Source organism: Echeneis naucrates, chromosome 15, assembly GCF_900963305.1.
Source record: "Echeneis naucrates chromosome 15, fEcheNa1.1, whole genome shotgun sequence".
Lineage (NCBI taxonomy): Eukaryota > Metazoa > Chordata > Actinopteri > Carangiformes > Echeneidae > Echeneis > Echeneis naucrates.
Window position 1 is genome coordinate 3,063,810 of NC_042525.1, and position 16,530 is coordinate 3,080,339.

General features: G+C 46.6%; 1 protein-coding gene across 1 annotated transcript in view; it reads right to left on the minus strand.

Annotated features, from left to right (window-relative positions):
• The window catches only part of unc5b (unc-5 netrin receptor B), a 47,227-nt gene that overhangs the window by 14,727 nt on the left and 15,970 nt on the right, over window positions 1-16,530 (minus strand). The window contains exons 2-4 of the mRNA XM_029520911.1: window positions 1,772-2,002; window positions 1,342-1,485; window positions 888-991 (exon numbers count right to left, since the gene is read on the minus strand). Of these exons, the coding sequence (XP_029376771.1) occupies window positions 888-991; window positions 1,342-1,485; window positions 1,772-2,002 (479 nt within the window). The remainder of the gene's footprint in view (window positions 1-887; window positions 992-1,341; window positions 1,486-1,771; window positions 2,003-16,530) is intronic.

The following is a 16,530-nucleotide window of genomic DNA, read 5'->3' on the forward strand; positions in this document are numbered from 1 at the left end:
CAAAGCTCCCGCACTCTCATCCCTCTGCGTCCCAATTTGAAAAATTGGACTTCATGTAATTCTATTTCCTCACATAAATCGTTGTGTGTATGCATAAACATGAATCAGCAGACATCACACAAGCACACACACACACACACACACACACACACAGAACCATTCAGCAAACATCCCAAACCGTAGCTGAAAACACATCACGTTCGCTATCGATTTAGACAACGTCAATATTTGCTGATTGTTAGGTTAGAAAAATATCATTTGTGGCTTCTTTTATTTCTGACACATCTTTCTTGTTAACGCTGGACAAGAACACAGTAATTAGTATTTATTGTGAAACGTTCTCCTATAATCACATATCATGTTGTTGCTTTTATGTCATATAATAACCCTGAGCCAGTAAAAAGGCAGAAGACGAATATTTACAAAGTGATAAAAAAAATCTACTTTTCAGAATAATTCCTGTTTTTCAATATATCATTGCACTGTTGTTTTATGAGAGGAGTAAAACTGTCTGATGTTTTGCAGTAGAGTTGGAGCAGCTCAGTATGAAAACGTGACATTAAGTGGATTTAAGTGCTGCCTTTTTTTGCCTTATTGCTCAAAAAACGAAGCATATTATTACTGATCGTTATCTGTTTTAGTTTTTTTTTTTTTTTTTCTTGATGGGGCCACGTAGCTGTAACTTCAGTAGCTTGGCCTTTACTTTGCTCCCTTTTACTTTATGTGGTTGCATAAATTTGGATGACTGATCATTAGATTATTCAGATCTCTGCTTCACCGTTTCTTCTAAAATTCACGAACTTGCAAGACACTAAATTTGTTTGGACTGTTTACCAGCCATCAGCATCAAGAACACGAATGTGAGATGCGACGAGTGCAAGGCGTACCTCCGCGGCGGGCATGCCCTCCGGGGGGCGACACTGCAACAGCACTTCCTGCTCGAGTCGCACCTCCCGTCCCAGCGGCTCCTGCTCAAAGTTCTTCCTCAGGTCTACAGCGGGTGACACAGACGTAGTCAGAAATTAGTGACGGCTGCCTTGTGACAGCAGAGTGACACCCTGTTTATCTTGGTGGTGTGTGTGTGTGTCACACAAACACAGCACACGCACACAGACACACACAGAAACACATTCACCCCAAAAAGCTGTCGCTGTCGCTGCGTCACCCCCCCAAAATCCTCATAAACATGCACAGTGTCAATCATGCCGCGGCGCACTTTATCAGGGGGAGTGCTACAGCAAATGTATTTGCATATATATACTTAAGCTGACTCGTGTCAGGAGGAAAAAAAAAAGAAAAACATTTTGACCCTCTGCTTTCTCTCTCTGACTTGATACTGACATGCGATGCGAACGTAGGCGCGGTTGCTCTTGGTGGTGCCGGCCGAGCTCCAGGCCACGCACTGACACCAGTAGTCCTCCAGCCCAAACAACTCCTCCACCTGGGTCCTCGACACCGAGATGTCCACCTCCCTCACCACCAGACCTGTGCACACACACACACACACACACAGAGAGAGAGAGAGAGAGAGAGAGAGAGAGAGAGAGGGGGGAGAGGAAGAGTCAGGGAAATATCTTTCACAGCACATAAAAACAATGCTTTGGCTGCAGGCCAGAAGCAGTTCATGTGCACATAAAACCCTACAGGAGCTAATGGATTATGTAGTTGAAAATGATGTTTGTAATTGAGCGTGATGTTTATGTTTGTGAAATACAAGGTGACATTACCACGTGTGTGTGTGTGTGTGTGTCTGTGTGTGTGAGAGAGAGACCTGTGATCTGGTCCAGGCTCTCCCTGGTGACGTGGTCGTTCTGATTGACCCACTCCCCGTTGCATTTGAAGTAGATCTGCGTGGCCGGCGACGCGCGGCATCGCAGCTGGACCGGGCGGTTCTTCACGATGAAGGCGTCCTCCGGCTCCAGCAGGAATTCTGGGAGAGGCTCCGCCGGGGCTGATGGGAAGGAGTCGGGGAGGACCTCGGCCTCGCTGTAGTCGCTGCTCTCTGAAAACACAGAAGACGGAAGCTGATGGCTGACCCGTGCTAAAGTGATCCTGCCCCTCTGACCTCCCTGTTGGAGGGGGGGGGGGGGGGGGGGGGGGGGGGTAGGAAATAAACAAAATGACAAATGCGGCCCACGGGGAACAAGAAGCCTTCACACAACTGTTGGAAGCGCTTGGGTGCATGACAGCTTGTCTTGTGTGTCTCAGTCCAGCTTCGGGGCATGTATGAGCAGCTCTGTCAGCAGAGTTTCACTGCTTACATTAAGGAAACCCTGTTAGTGCACTCCGAGACATTTAAGGTGCTGACAGCTTGCACTATAAATGAAGTGACATGGTGACATTATTGCCGGTAATCTGGTCAATGCGGGCCTCCTGCTCTGGCGTCGCAGGAAGAGTCTGCGCCTCTCAGCCGGGAGCAGGGCTGCTGACCTTCCACGGACAGGTCCCGCTCGTCGCACATTATCCCCTGACATTTCCGATGTGACACATCCCCCCCGGCCATGCGGCAAAGAGCTTCTCCTGGCAGGAAGGACACGATATTTCTGACCTCTTCGGTCTGACTTGTTGCTCTAAATGTGATGGAGAGATCCAACGCACAATATCATCGCTGCGATATAACTGGCTGCTGCTGCTGAGTGTGTCAGCAAGGATACTTTTGATTTGTATTACATTGTTTTCAAGGGTCAGCACATTTACTGTACACACATCAAATTTGTCCAATATTACTAAAACTAACTTGATAGTTTCACAAGTATTAGGTTTCACAATATAATGACACAAACTGCCATCCATCATTGGTGCTGAACTTTACGGGCAGAAGAAAATCACTATCCCTCAAGATATTCCTTCATTTGGTGTTTAATAGAGTAAACACCAAATAATTATTAATCATAATTTCAGAGATTAATAGAACAGATTATCAGTTGATACCCGGGTTAGGGTAAAAAAAACAAAAAACAAAAACATAATTGAAATGTTTTCCCTAAGCGGTGAAGTATCTGTCATCACCTTCTGACTTTTTCTGTCAGGTAAATTCAAGTTCTTATAAATTGTTAATGGGTCTGACCCCTCCGGTGGAAAAACACGGTTCTGCTAACGAAAATGATCTGAATTCAATATGCATTAAATGGAAGACTGGAGCGGAGTGCAGGGGATCGACAGGGTTGACTCAGCTGCAGTCAGGAGATGCCAAAACAGTGAGGGCATGTCCAGCCACTGACACACACACACAGAAGCATTTAAACACAGCTCATGGGGTAATTGTGCTTTTTTATTTTTTTTAAAACAGAGCATTACGGTTATTAAATCTCATTCTCCACATTCAGCGAGTGAAGAAAGAGAGAAAGAGGTTTGAGGGGAATGAGCAGAGATTTAAACTGGGGCTAATTTGCAGTGAGCAGTTTTTCAAAATTAATCGAGCCCAACTTGATCATTTATGCCACAACCAGGGAACAAGAGAAACTACTCAGAAAGATACCATCTCCTATTTTAGGAACATGAGCACTTGCCCACCACGATCCCGAATGCCGTTCCCCTTGACAGATTCTGTCGGAGGCATTAGGGGGGAGAGCAGCGGGGAGGCAGGAACAGAGAGACAGCTTCGAACCAGCAGAACTTTGCGGCCGCCTACCTCCACCGTGAGAGGTGGAGGTAGCTTCCTTCTTCTGAAGTCACTAAATTTATTCACTAACCCGTGACCCCTGACTGAACCCTCGCCGCTGCACGCATCATCCTTCACCCCCCTCCTTCTCCTGCCGATGATTATAAACACAAGAATTATAAAGGTTTCCAGTAAGTTTCAGAAAGGAAGGCTTTTTTTTCTTACACTTTAAAAACTTTGCTCTCATCCCACCTTTTCCTTTGCACTCTCTATCGTCGTATTGCTGTATTCCCGACAGAAGTGCAGCAAAAAAACAAAGCTACGAACGCACAAAAACTGAATCCCCATCAGGCGAACCAATCAGAAGAAAAGGCAACTATTAAATATTGTGTTGGAATAAAGTCGTATAACTGCGACTGGATTTACTTTTGTGATGTTTCACCGTATTTGTCCCCATCGGAGCTCGTGCCTTTCTCACCTTTACACATTTTGTAAAGGTGTATTGTGTTAAGGTGTCTCATTTCAAGGGAATTTTGAAAATATAAACATTTCAGCATCCCGATACCGCAGTAATGACACATAATTCTTTATGATTGATTGCTAAAATTTCGCAGTAGTTGCAACACCAAAGCTCACAGTCTGCTCACGTTTGTTTGTTCATGGACGCGCTGCATGTTGTAACAGGCGTGAGCGGCGCCGCCATATTTGTCTCTTTTGATGGACAAGAGAACACATTTGAACCTGAAAACTACATTTTTGAGTTTACTTCTTGCAGCCATGAGAACAACATCATGCTGAATTACTTCAGTGACACACAAGAGACACGCTGGGAAAGCTCAGAGCAGAAAGAGCAGTAACAAAACACACAAACACGCACGAGAATCCGCGCATAAACATGCATTTATTTCTGCTTGCCCAGCTTACACCCTGTCAGGTTCCACACTTTCTGTCAATTACATACACTCAATTAACTGTGCACAATAATGCAAGTGGGTACTCATGAAAGTAAACGCAACCAATGAATAATAAAAGTTAACACATCTCAATGTCTTGCTAAAACCCTGGGCATGAATTGCACTTATGGTCAAGTCTTCTTCATCCCCCCCGCGCCCGCCCCCCCCCCGGCCACCTGTCTCGTGTTTTCTCTCCTCACATCCCCTCACTTCTCCTCTTACGATGGTTTTGCCACCAGGCTTTCAGACTTTGAATTCTCTGTCAATAACCAATTGTGTCGCCGCCCCCCGACCCACCTCAGCCCCGCTCTTTTCCCCTTTGTCCGGCATTGATCGCTCTGTGTTCAAACATCGGCTGAAAAACACAGCCTGTCACTCTTCAGGCCGCGATGAGAGGAGAGGGGGCATGGAGATGGAGAGGGAGAGAGAGGACGACGGAGAATGGAAGTGGAGCGGCGACGCTTCAGTCGGAGACAGAATGGGAGGAGAGCTCTCTCTCCCTCTCTCTCTCTCTCTCTCTGGGGCCAGCACAGTTTAATTAAAACACTTTTTGCATGACAGAGGTAGCAGGCAAACTTGAGAGCTCCTCTCTCCTCTCTCCCTGTCTCCCTCTGAGATAATGGAGCTGGGGGGGGGGGCGGGTTTAAAGTGGAACCTGTGTTTTTTGGGCCAGCGTACAAACATCCATCAGAACTCAGCAGCTGGCAATTTGTGGGGAATGGAGGAGCCTTGGAGACGAGAACTCCTCGCAGTGCAGCACAGCAAGTCTTTTATTACTCTAATGATAGACAGCAGACAGCTAGAAAGCAAACACAGGCGTCTGGGTATTCTTTTCTGCAGCACACACACTCACATGCACGCACATCTAGACACGAGATGACAACCTATGCTAATACAGCACCTAGCTGCAAATGGGAAATGGATTCAAATGGCACGGCTGAAGGAGATTCCTGTGTGGCTGCGTGCTTCACCACAGTGTCACCAAGTCTCGGAGTGACAGTGGTGGAGCGAGGGAGAGAGAGAGAGAGAGGTACAACACGAGAAGACAGGAGGGCTGACCGAAGGCAGGTCAAGACAGACGTGTAGACGATTGGAGAGATGATGCAGCAGACATACACAACACACACACATACACACACAGAGTCCATAATAGTGGACTGCTGTAGTTACTTGGGAGGAAAATAAATCACAGCAATGTCTGTCTGTCTACAGCTCGACTGAGAGTGTCTCTGTTATTCTTTCTATCCCCCGTCTGTCTCCACCCTCTTTTCATTCTCTCACACACACATAAGCACACGCACAAACAAACACAAGCACGCACACATGGACGACTGTAATTTTCTGAGCCCCAGCGCCTCCAGCCAGAGCTGAGTCTAAAGCATCTGTACTTTATCATTACCTTTACAGAGTTAGTCATTACTGTCCCCTCCAGTGCCCCCACTGTCCCAACGCTGCTTTCAGAAACGGGTGAGGGTGGGAGAATAATGCACAGGGGAAGAGGAGGGATCCTTGTAAGCAGCTAAACAACACAGGAACAGGCTGTGAATGGCAAGATCCATCTGCGTCCTATGAGGTCAAAAACAAACAAACCACGACGCAGCGTCCCACCTCCTCCCCTTCTGCTCTCCAGCTCAGCATCTGGCGTGAGAATGATTTCCTTCTTGCCCTCTCCTGACTCCAGTCCTCCTTCCCTCTTGCCTGCTGGATTCAAAGCACTTTGTGCAGATCCAGTCAACTTCAAAATGACATCCAGTCTTAAATGTAAACACGCACACATGGAGGAAGAGTCGTAGCCCTCAGCTACGAATCGCAGCCGCCTCGCTGAGCCCACAAAACGGCTGCCAAGACAGACAGTCAAATATGACAATGATGCTTGGGGGGGCGAGGCCAATAGATACAGAGTGATCAGACGCCATTATGTAACATTGACTGGCTGACCATATATCCATCATCCGCACTCAATTTCGCTCATTATCATCATTCTTGCGAGGAAGCCCCCTGAGGTGCAGTCACGCACACACACACCGACCGAGGCAGGTCGAAGGAGGCAGAGATGGATGGAGGGAGACGCTCTCTCCTTGCTTTCCTTAAAGGACAATTACATTGAGTGATTGATATTCAGACTGACCTCATCCTCATCAGCCTGAAAACAAGTCACTACGCCAGGAGAGAGACGGAAAAAGATGGAAGACGCTCGATGGAAAATCACTGAATGTGTGTGTGGTTGGAGCTGCCGTTCACCCTTCTGAACAGACAATGACAGAAGAAGCAAACCCTCGCTGTTCAACACAGGTGAAGGTAAAAATTTGTCATATTATAAATGAAAACGTTAATTCACCAGCGACCAGCAAACACCTTTTTTTTTTTTTTTAATTTCTTTTAGGGGGCTGCAAGGCTTCTTCTAAGAACTTCTCCTGCTAAGGAGGACGCAGATCGGACTCTCGTGGAGCCTTCGACACGTCGGCCTTAGCTGCTCTCGTCTCGAACCAACCTGCAGCGGCGCCACATGGCTGCACAGCCTGTTCCTTTGTACTCACCATGGTGACTATCGAACTAACACACTCTCTCTCTCACACACACACACATTCCCTCTTCAGATCCTCCCTTGATTCTTATACTTTCTTTCACTGCCAGTGGCTGTTGAAGTTTATTTTTCCCCCTCACCCTAACCAGCATCTGTAAAAGGTTTTTTTTTTTTTTTCAGTATTTGTTTCATCTTCGTTGCACCAGCTCCAAGATGTATTAGGTCAATTTAACACAAACTATGAAACATGAGAGCAAAGTTAGCGCTATGAAAGGATGATAAAAACACATTCCAAACGCTTACATGTCATCTTTAGCTACAAACAGTTAGTTAGTTGCACTCTCTTGAAGAACATGTGGTGTTATTGAAGCTGATGCATTTATTTTTGCAACTTAACCTCTAACAGCTGCTGTTCTCTGTATCCATGGAAAAAAACAATGTCAAAGGTTTCATTCTCGTGTTATTTGGCATATTTAACATATCTTAATTAGATGACTTTAGGAATAACACATACTAACTCTGCTAACTGATATCGTCCCCTTGTGAACGCCGCTCAGCTAACACACCCAAGAAGATAACATAACGGGAACGTTCGTGATTATCAAGGCCAGATATCATCAAGCCAGAGTCACATGTCTAATCATGTTTGTTATAGGAAATTGTGAACTGCGAATTGTTGGAAGTTCATCATTGGCAGTGGAAATATCGCATCTTTGATTGGCTCCAACACGTTAATGAGGCCGCTTGCAGAAGGGCTATTTCTAAGGGGGCAATAAAGCCTCCCCTGGTGCACAGAGATACGAGGGGAAGCGTATAATTGATTGTGCAGGAAGAAAGATGTAATCTGAGAGAGACGGAGAGTGGCAGAAACGAGGATGGAAAAGCTCTGTGCGCTGGTGAATATGAGAAAGCGAGAGGTGACAGGAGGCTGGAAAACAGATTGGCAGAGGGAGAAGTCCGAGCCGGTGATGGAGATGCAGAGTGACAGAAATGCTTTGCTTGTCCATCCAGCATGCCCGGACAACTGGAGGAGAGAAAGCAAGCTCGAGGACACGGCAACACACAGATACACACACAACAAAAACTGCAGAAGATTGGAAGACCTCTTTCACAGATCTGCTTGTAAATAGAGTGTTATCCCACACTCCTAGCTGCAAGGTGAGTTATCCTGCAACCCTTTAATTGTAAATGAAGTGTGACCTGCCCTTTTTCAAAAGGACTCATCTTCTGTCTCATTTTTTTTTTTTTTTTCTCCATAAGCCTTCAGAGTCATTACGACATTTAATCAGCCCTGTTGTGGGGTGTACAAGAGGGGGAAACGCACACACAAATGTAAACATGTTATCCAACTACGTGGTTCCAGACAGCCGGTAAGAACCAATGACAGGGCGACAGTCAGCGCTGTTTTTTTACTGATAACTGGGTGAATGGTGGATAATTTTGTGGCTCTTTCACATGGACCCACACTATTCAAGCTGTGTATGCGAGAGGCAGGTCGGGTGTGTTTGTAACAGAGTGAGCATTATATTTACCCAGCGTGCATCCGAGGGACGGCCTACTCTGAGCGAGATTCTTTGACTGTGATTTTGAACATGTGGGTGAGTGTGACTGCGAGAGTGGGAGCGCTAAGAGGATTTATGTTTGTGGTGGAGCTGTGATCCCACTGCTGCTACTGGTACATTTCAGTAGACAGGCAGAGAGAGCAGAGGAAGAAGAGGTACAACATCACAGCTCAGTTACAGCTAGGGGGCGCCATCCACCCCTCCATCATACCCCACCCCGCCGGCGCTCATTAATCATAGCCCCATCAAAAAGTGGCCCTGTGTTGTTTTGTGTGTGCCCTGACGACCACCTACTGCATGGGAACACAGGAGCGCACAAACACCACTATCAATCACTATCAGAGGTGGGGAGAGAGAGAGAGAGAAGGAGGGAGGGAGGGAGGGAGAGGGGTGAGGGAACAGGGAGGGAGAGGAGACAGAGTGGGTGAGACAATGTTGTTTCCCTATTATCCTCTCGAAATTACAGACCAATGTCACAACTATTACTTGGAGGAGGTCAAACTCATATGGTAGAATGAGACTGGGCGTGTGTGTGTCTGTGTGTGTGGACATAACTGTACGTGTTGTGCGTAAGGCGCCACAGCTCGTCTGCTCCACCACTGTGCAGCTGCTTCACCAGAGTTACGCAAATCTAACCGGAGTGGCGGGTTGCCATGGCAGGTATTCACATGGAGCCGGCTCCTCCAGAGGCCGGCAGTCTACACAGCCATTACCGCCGGTGCGCACACACACACACACACACACACACACATATATTCTATCTATCTGTTGCTTTTGCCACCTCACCGCTTCTATTAGGAAGCCTTGTTGACATAAGTCTGTCTAAGTGTGTGTTGAATAGGTGAGCAGTACAGTCGGATGAGTGTTTGGAAGCTGGGGCCGTTTAAATGGCAGTAATTACATGAGAAGATGAGCTGCATTCCTTTCTAAGGGCAGGCTGATTACAGGCCTCTCCTCTCTGGGCCCCTGTAATTACCTACTCTACCCCCCCACCCCCACACACCCACCCCTCCTATGTCTCACCCTCCATCCCACTGTACTTGCGTTGTCTCTGCCTAAGTGGGGCCAGAGGCAAATTTACCCCCCCCCACCACCACCAACCTCATTCCAGTCCTCTGACTCACCTCTCTCCTAACTGCACCTCACCAGGTCACTCCTCTGTCCTCCCTGACTGCTCCTTGAGCAGATTACTGCTCTCTCTCTCACACACACACACACACACACACACACACACACTTAGGCACTCATTCAGCATCTTTTCTTTGAATTTCTGAAAATAGAGGACAGGATTCTGTATTATGCATGTAAATAGTGCACTTCTCGTCAAAAGTAATCACAGTCAGTTCTTAATGAAAACTAATTCTATCACTGCTACGCCCCCCTCCCCCACACACTCCCCCCCGGGCCCGTCTCTGGGCGTTTGCTGTCCGATGCCGGTCAGTGTTGTCTCATGGCCGCTCTGAGACGAGGACTGACAGCTCCTGCCTTACAGGTACATCCACGCTCTGTCTCACCCACCTTTTGTCTCCTTCGCGATAAATACACACCAAGCATGGGTGGGGTCGAGCACATGACCTCTCACACACACACACACACACACACACACACAAACCACAACAAAACCAGTAAGTCCACCAGCATCAGGGATTCCGGTAAGACTGGAGACACACAGACAGTTAAATTACATGTCCTTCACCCAAACACCCCGCAATTGTCGCCCCAGTCAGCCATCTTGAGTTCCCGCTACCCTTTCATCTGCACTCAAGCACATCGTCTGCAAGGATCTCATTTACAGTTTCATAATTAAAAAGCTCTCAGAATTTCAAAAGCCGAACATTGTTGAAAATTTTCAGGTTATGTTTGATATACTATCAAGTGTCATGATCCGTAAACATCAGAGGGAGCCGGCGAAAGGCGTCACAACATATGTGTTCTTTATGATCTGATATGGCATCTCGGCTACCGTGAGCGAGAAAAACCACGACTGGATCAAACTTCCTGTGCAAATCACACCAGACACCCCGAGCAGGTGATAATGAAGAGAGAGGAGAGTGATGGCAAGGGGTGGGGGTGGTGAACTAAAACAGTGTCGTGCATGGATTAAAAATGAAAAGTCTCAGAGCAGGAGGACAGGAGACAGAAATAGAGCCGGTTGGGAAGGACACAGAAATGTGAGAGGTGGAGGGGTCGTTACAGGTGACCTGGTTGATGTAAGGCAAGTGATGGAGGGAGAGGGGTTGAAGAGGGAGGGAGGGAGGATATGTGAACAGAAAGAGCAAGACAGAAAGACAGAAACACTCGCTGGGTGCAGATCAAGTGCAACTTTTGATTGGTGTGTGTGTGTGTGTGTGTGTGTGTGCATACTGTAGGCTTTGGCTATGGTTGCCAGGATTGCCGGTGCTGTAGGAGATGGTGGCTGCTGTAATGTGTTGTGACAGGGGCTGATTCTTGTGACTAACTGCTTTGGCAGAAAAGCTCCTCCGTCATGCTAATGAACAGATGAGGAGATGAGCTGGATTGACAACAGATCGACAGCCCGTGCACACAACTTCACTCACACACACACACACACACACACACACACACAGAGAAGCAGAGGATTAGAGGGTATGTACGAAGACACGAGCAGACCTTGCTGTCAAAAATGCGTACACCGAATGACACACTGGCGCAGACATCTCAACTCACAAATCACACGTTGGCAAGTCAGTGTACCAGATGTGACAATACAAGGAGGAAAAAAAAAACACACACACACAAAAAACAAAAACGTATGCACATGCATGATCACAACACACAAACACAGCCTGGTTGGCGTCACTCTGTTCCTTCATTGCGTCCCCTTGCATCAGAGAAATCCCAAGATATGCGGTGCACAACAAGCAACATGCTGTGGGCTAACCTCTGTGTGTGTGTGTGTGTGTGTGAGAAGGAGACAGAGTGCTGTGAGCTTTATAAATTTGTGTGTTTCCTTAAATATACAGACTACAAGCATCATTTTCTCATTGCATAACTCATCTGAGAATGGGAAAAAAAAGGACATCAAATAGCTGTATTTTAAATGAACGCCTGGATTTTATTAACAGGAAGTCTCTAAAGATAACTTGAAATTTAAGGAGATATTAAAATAAAAACGACAGATGAAGATAGAAGCGGGGAGATAGCGAGGCAGCAGAGAGGTACGGCGAGGGACTGGAGAGATTAGGGCACTAATAGGAAGAAAGTCCACAGTGGAGGAGATAGATGATGAGAGGAGAGGTGGAGATAGCAGGGCAGACAAATGGAAAGGCTGAAGATAGAGGAGCAATTCGACCTCCTCACTCTGTGTGGGGGGGGGGGGCATGTAAGCAAAAATAATGCTATCCCAAAGCAAACGGCTGTTTTATCCTTTTGATCTTTTTACTTCACTCCCTTTTATACCTCCCTTCATCATTTTCTCAAAATAAATTTCCATCCCCGCCTCAGCTTGGACACATTCGCTCAAATCAGGCCAAAGGAGAAAAGGAGACGAGATGAGACATCCTGCCAGACCTCTTGTTTCAGTGAAGAGGAATCTGGGTCTACGCTACGCTTTGATTTTAAGTCATTACTCCTTACTTAAACTTAAACTTAAAAACAACTTTAAAAAATATACAAATAAATAAATAAATAAATAAAAATCAGTTGACAAAGTCATCCTGGCGCCTTTTGTTTCTCCAATTCGATGGAAAGAAAAAAAAACACAACTCGAAACCCAGAGGAAGTCAAACTTCAGTCGGAAATGTGCAATTCAAGATACGAAGAGAAAAACATACCACACTGACTGCCAGGTAATCTCAGTGCAGTGCGGCACCAAAACATAAAAGTAATCACGAAAGCATAAGCATCTCACAGACTATCACTTGAGGACAGGCCAGCTTCTCCATATCTGGCAATCTCAGGCGCTAACAGATTGTGAAACACTGAGAATTGAAAACTCTTCATAGCACAAAGGGACCCGTAGCATCTCTGCAAAGTTATCTGCAACCTGGACAGGCTGTGTGTGCCTCGGCTCAACGCTACAAATGTAAATCTTGTTATGTCTCAGGTCAAAATATTGGTTCTCTCCCCTGTGTGCTGAGTCAGCATTCGGGCATCAATCATTCATGAGGCTATGTTTGCCGTTGGATGTCAAAAGTTTCCTGTTTGTTGTGTTTTTTTTGTTTCCCCCCTCAGTTATCTGTTACAGGAATGTGTCCTTGACTCGGGGAAAGGATGGGGGACTGGGCTGCAGAGGAATAAAAAGAGGACATCCCATCGCCTCGGGCCGGGTGTGCATGTATGACTGGACTGGCAGAAATGGCGGTGACGAAGAGAGCGTGCACGAATAAAACATAAGTGTGTGAGTGTGTGAGTGTGTGTGTGTACAAGCCGAAGGAGGGAGGCGAGGCACAGCGTCACCCACCAGACGCCCAGGGCCGGCACAGACTGATGGTGACACTGAGTGGTCAGAGTGCACAGCATTGTGACAATAACGATGAGAGACGCTTTCCCGATCTCTCTCTCCGGCCTCCTCAGTCTGTCACCCCCTTGCAGCAGACTTTGAGCCACACCCCTGTGACCCCCCGTGTCCTCCTCGGTGGTTGAACTGTAGCAGGGCTCCAGATATTGGAAACCCAACTACAACACAACACACAAAAAAAAAAAAAAAAAAAAACGTAGAAGCCGAAGACGTGCTCAGCAGGTTTATTTATACCATCATCTACCTTAAAAGTGTCAGTATCTCTGCTGACACTGGGAATGTTACCGTCAGCATGCAGGTGTTTATCAGCTGAAAGGGATCAGGGGTCAGAAACTAAATCTGTGGATAACAAATATCCATATGTTTGCAGCTTATTGCAAATTTGTGTGTACTTAACTTTATTATTGACATTTCACTCCAAACAAATGTCATCACCATGGAAACGTCATTAGGATTCATCCTCTGGGAACCGTGGACATATGCACCAGATGTCACAGCAACCCAATCAACATTTATGGAGACATTTCACTATGAAAATGTGTGTCTGTGTGTGTCCGTGTATGTCTGAGTGTGTGTGAATGTTTTTATGCTTTGGTGACACAGGAGGAAAAGCGGAGGGATCAACGGCCTATATGATGCATCCTCTGGGGAACGAAAACATCTGGACAACAATCCATCCAACAGATCATGAGTCTATCAAGCAGTCACTATTGACCGTCTGGGGGCAACGCCACTGGTTGTAAAAACTCATACTGTATTGAAATCTATAGGAAAATGGCCCTATTTCTCCCTGAATTTATTTATTATTACAGTCTCAGTCTCTGGTTTCAACTCTTCAGCACAACATGATGTACTTTTCTGAAATGATGGCTGCTTTCGAGGGGAAATAGAGCTTAAAGGATGGGCTGGATTAGCGGCCGTGGCCACCGTGCGATTGGCAGACCAACCCATCAGGGTTGAGTACCGGGCAGGTTAGTCCCCCCCCCCCACCTTCGCTCTTCCTCATCTCCACATTCTCCTCCAAACGTGAGGTGGCCAAACCAAGATGGCGACAGCCAGTTTACAAACAAACGAGCCAGCTGATGCACAAATCAGCAGACGAACCAACTGATGGAGCCTCAGACACCACATCAGTATAATGCAACATTTTTCTGGTGCTTCTCCCAATTTTCCACGTCTATGCCAGGACAGGGGGGTTGGACAGAGGTGAGGGGGGGGGGGGGGCTCCAGTGGACAGAAGGGCTTTAACTGGCTGTGGCCCACTGAACCGCTCACAAACCAGAGGCCGCCCAGAGCCCCACGCCTCCTCTGCATTGTGTTCACACTGTACATTTTTATGAGCTGTAGATTTTCAGTGTGGTCCTTGGTGTGTGCGTGTGTGTGTGTGTGTGTGTGTGTGTGTGTGTGTGTGTGTGTGTGTGTGTGCGTGTGTGTGTTTGTGGGCCAGCTAGTCACTCAGAGCTTTTCCTTCCCCTCTCTCCTCGGCTTCACCCGGGCGCAGCCGTGGCAGCAGTGCTGGTTAAGAGGTTTGTGTATCCCATTAGGATGATGAAGAGGCCTTTCATCAGTACACTTCCTCTGGCCAGGCGCTGACAGGAGCTTTACTTCGACAAGCCTCTCAAACACACCGCTCGACGCGAGACAGCACCCAGCGAAGAGTCCGCAGGCGGTGCACACACACACTGACAAACAGTGCCGCACACACACACACTGAGCTGAGATTTAAAAAACAAAAAAAAGGTAAGACATTTCCTTGCTAACTTTTCACTTTCAATCTCAGATCCATTTTTAACAGCAGCCAATAGAGTTCACTGTACCAGGAGGAGAGATAAAAGAGGGCTGGAGAGGAAGAAAAGTCTTGACTAATTCTGATTCGCGACTCTGATCTATTTTTAAATCACTGCCACGCGAGGACTAATAGCGTAACGGCCGAGCAGAGCTCCGTCCAGATGGGCAAAGTAATTTTTCAGGAGGAGGAGAGAAGAAGAAGGACGGAAGAGGGAAAGAAGAGACAGGAATAGAGAGGGACAAGACAAAGATGGTACAAGAGGGAGGAAAAAGAGGCAGTGAGGGAGACAGAGATTAATAAAGACAAAGCTGGAAAGAGAGCGGGAGGCAGAAAAGCCACAGGAGCCAGGATGACCTGAATTCATAGTACTAGTATTGATTACTTAAGGATGAAAAAGCTGAAGAAAGAGCTCTGCTTTGAGACCAGATAAATGAGCTCACACGCAGAGACCTGCGGACGCAGAAGTGGGTGAAAGGAACAAACAAAAGGTATGCGTCAAGAATCCAGAAACTATCGCTGCTGCTTTGCCTTATATCTGACAAGGTGGAAGAAAGTCAGCGGCTTAATCCAACACAATGATGGATAATAGAGTGTGACAGGTAGGAACTCGAATATTTGTGTGTGTCGGCTGGATTCACACACAAACAACATTAACGGCACGTACGCAGCATATTGGAGACAACATGATCTGATTAGATTTTATTCTGGGGGATTTATGTGTCTATCTATGGAATGTGTATGAATGATATATACGGGTTTAAACCCACACAAAAACACACACACACACACACGAACACACCACGGAGGCCAATCGCCCCTTTACTTCTCTGGATTATTCTGCTTCACGTAGATTAACTTTGTATAATCGCTTTGGGAATTCTGAGCTCAAAGCACCCGAAGATGCTGCATCAAAGAGTCACAACACAATGAAATGAAATGCAGGTAAAAACATCAGCTCCTGCCAAACAGTCATTCCGTTCTGTTTGGCTCCACGTGAAATTAATTTTAAATTTCTGGTTTGTGGTGGACAGTTTAATCCAAAGGGCTTTAAAGTAGGAGGACTTGTATGCATGTTTCTATTCAATTCAAAACTGGCGAAGACAAACAGCTTTGTCTTCGCTGAAGCCTTTGGATTCAGTGATTAGTTTTGGTTAAAAGTTTGATGCAGCAATATCAGCATTTGGAGTCTATTCTCTGCCCGCCACCTCGCTAACATGAACTCCTTTTAGCTCACTTTGGGTTTCCCCCAATTCCACCGGACCAACTCTGTTTGCTCACAAGCTGACTCGCTGCTGTCAGCAGCTTCTCACTGAGAGCAGCTGAAAAACATCGCTGGCGAAAACACTGAGGCATAATATTAAAAGTTGTGTGTCAGACACATCGAAACCTGACACTCACAGATCCAAACAAGCTGTGCTGAGCTCAACGAAGCTGCCGTCAGGTGATTTGGACATTATTTCACAACTCTAACAGACACCTGATCCACTGAACGTAAATATTGATTTTAGAAGTTTAGAAAAAGTTGAGCGACCTTACAGAAATCACAGTGGAGCGAGCAGGTGCTGCCACGGCCCCAATTCTACACTTTCCATTTTCTATCTCATGATGTCTCAGGCTAGAA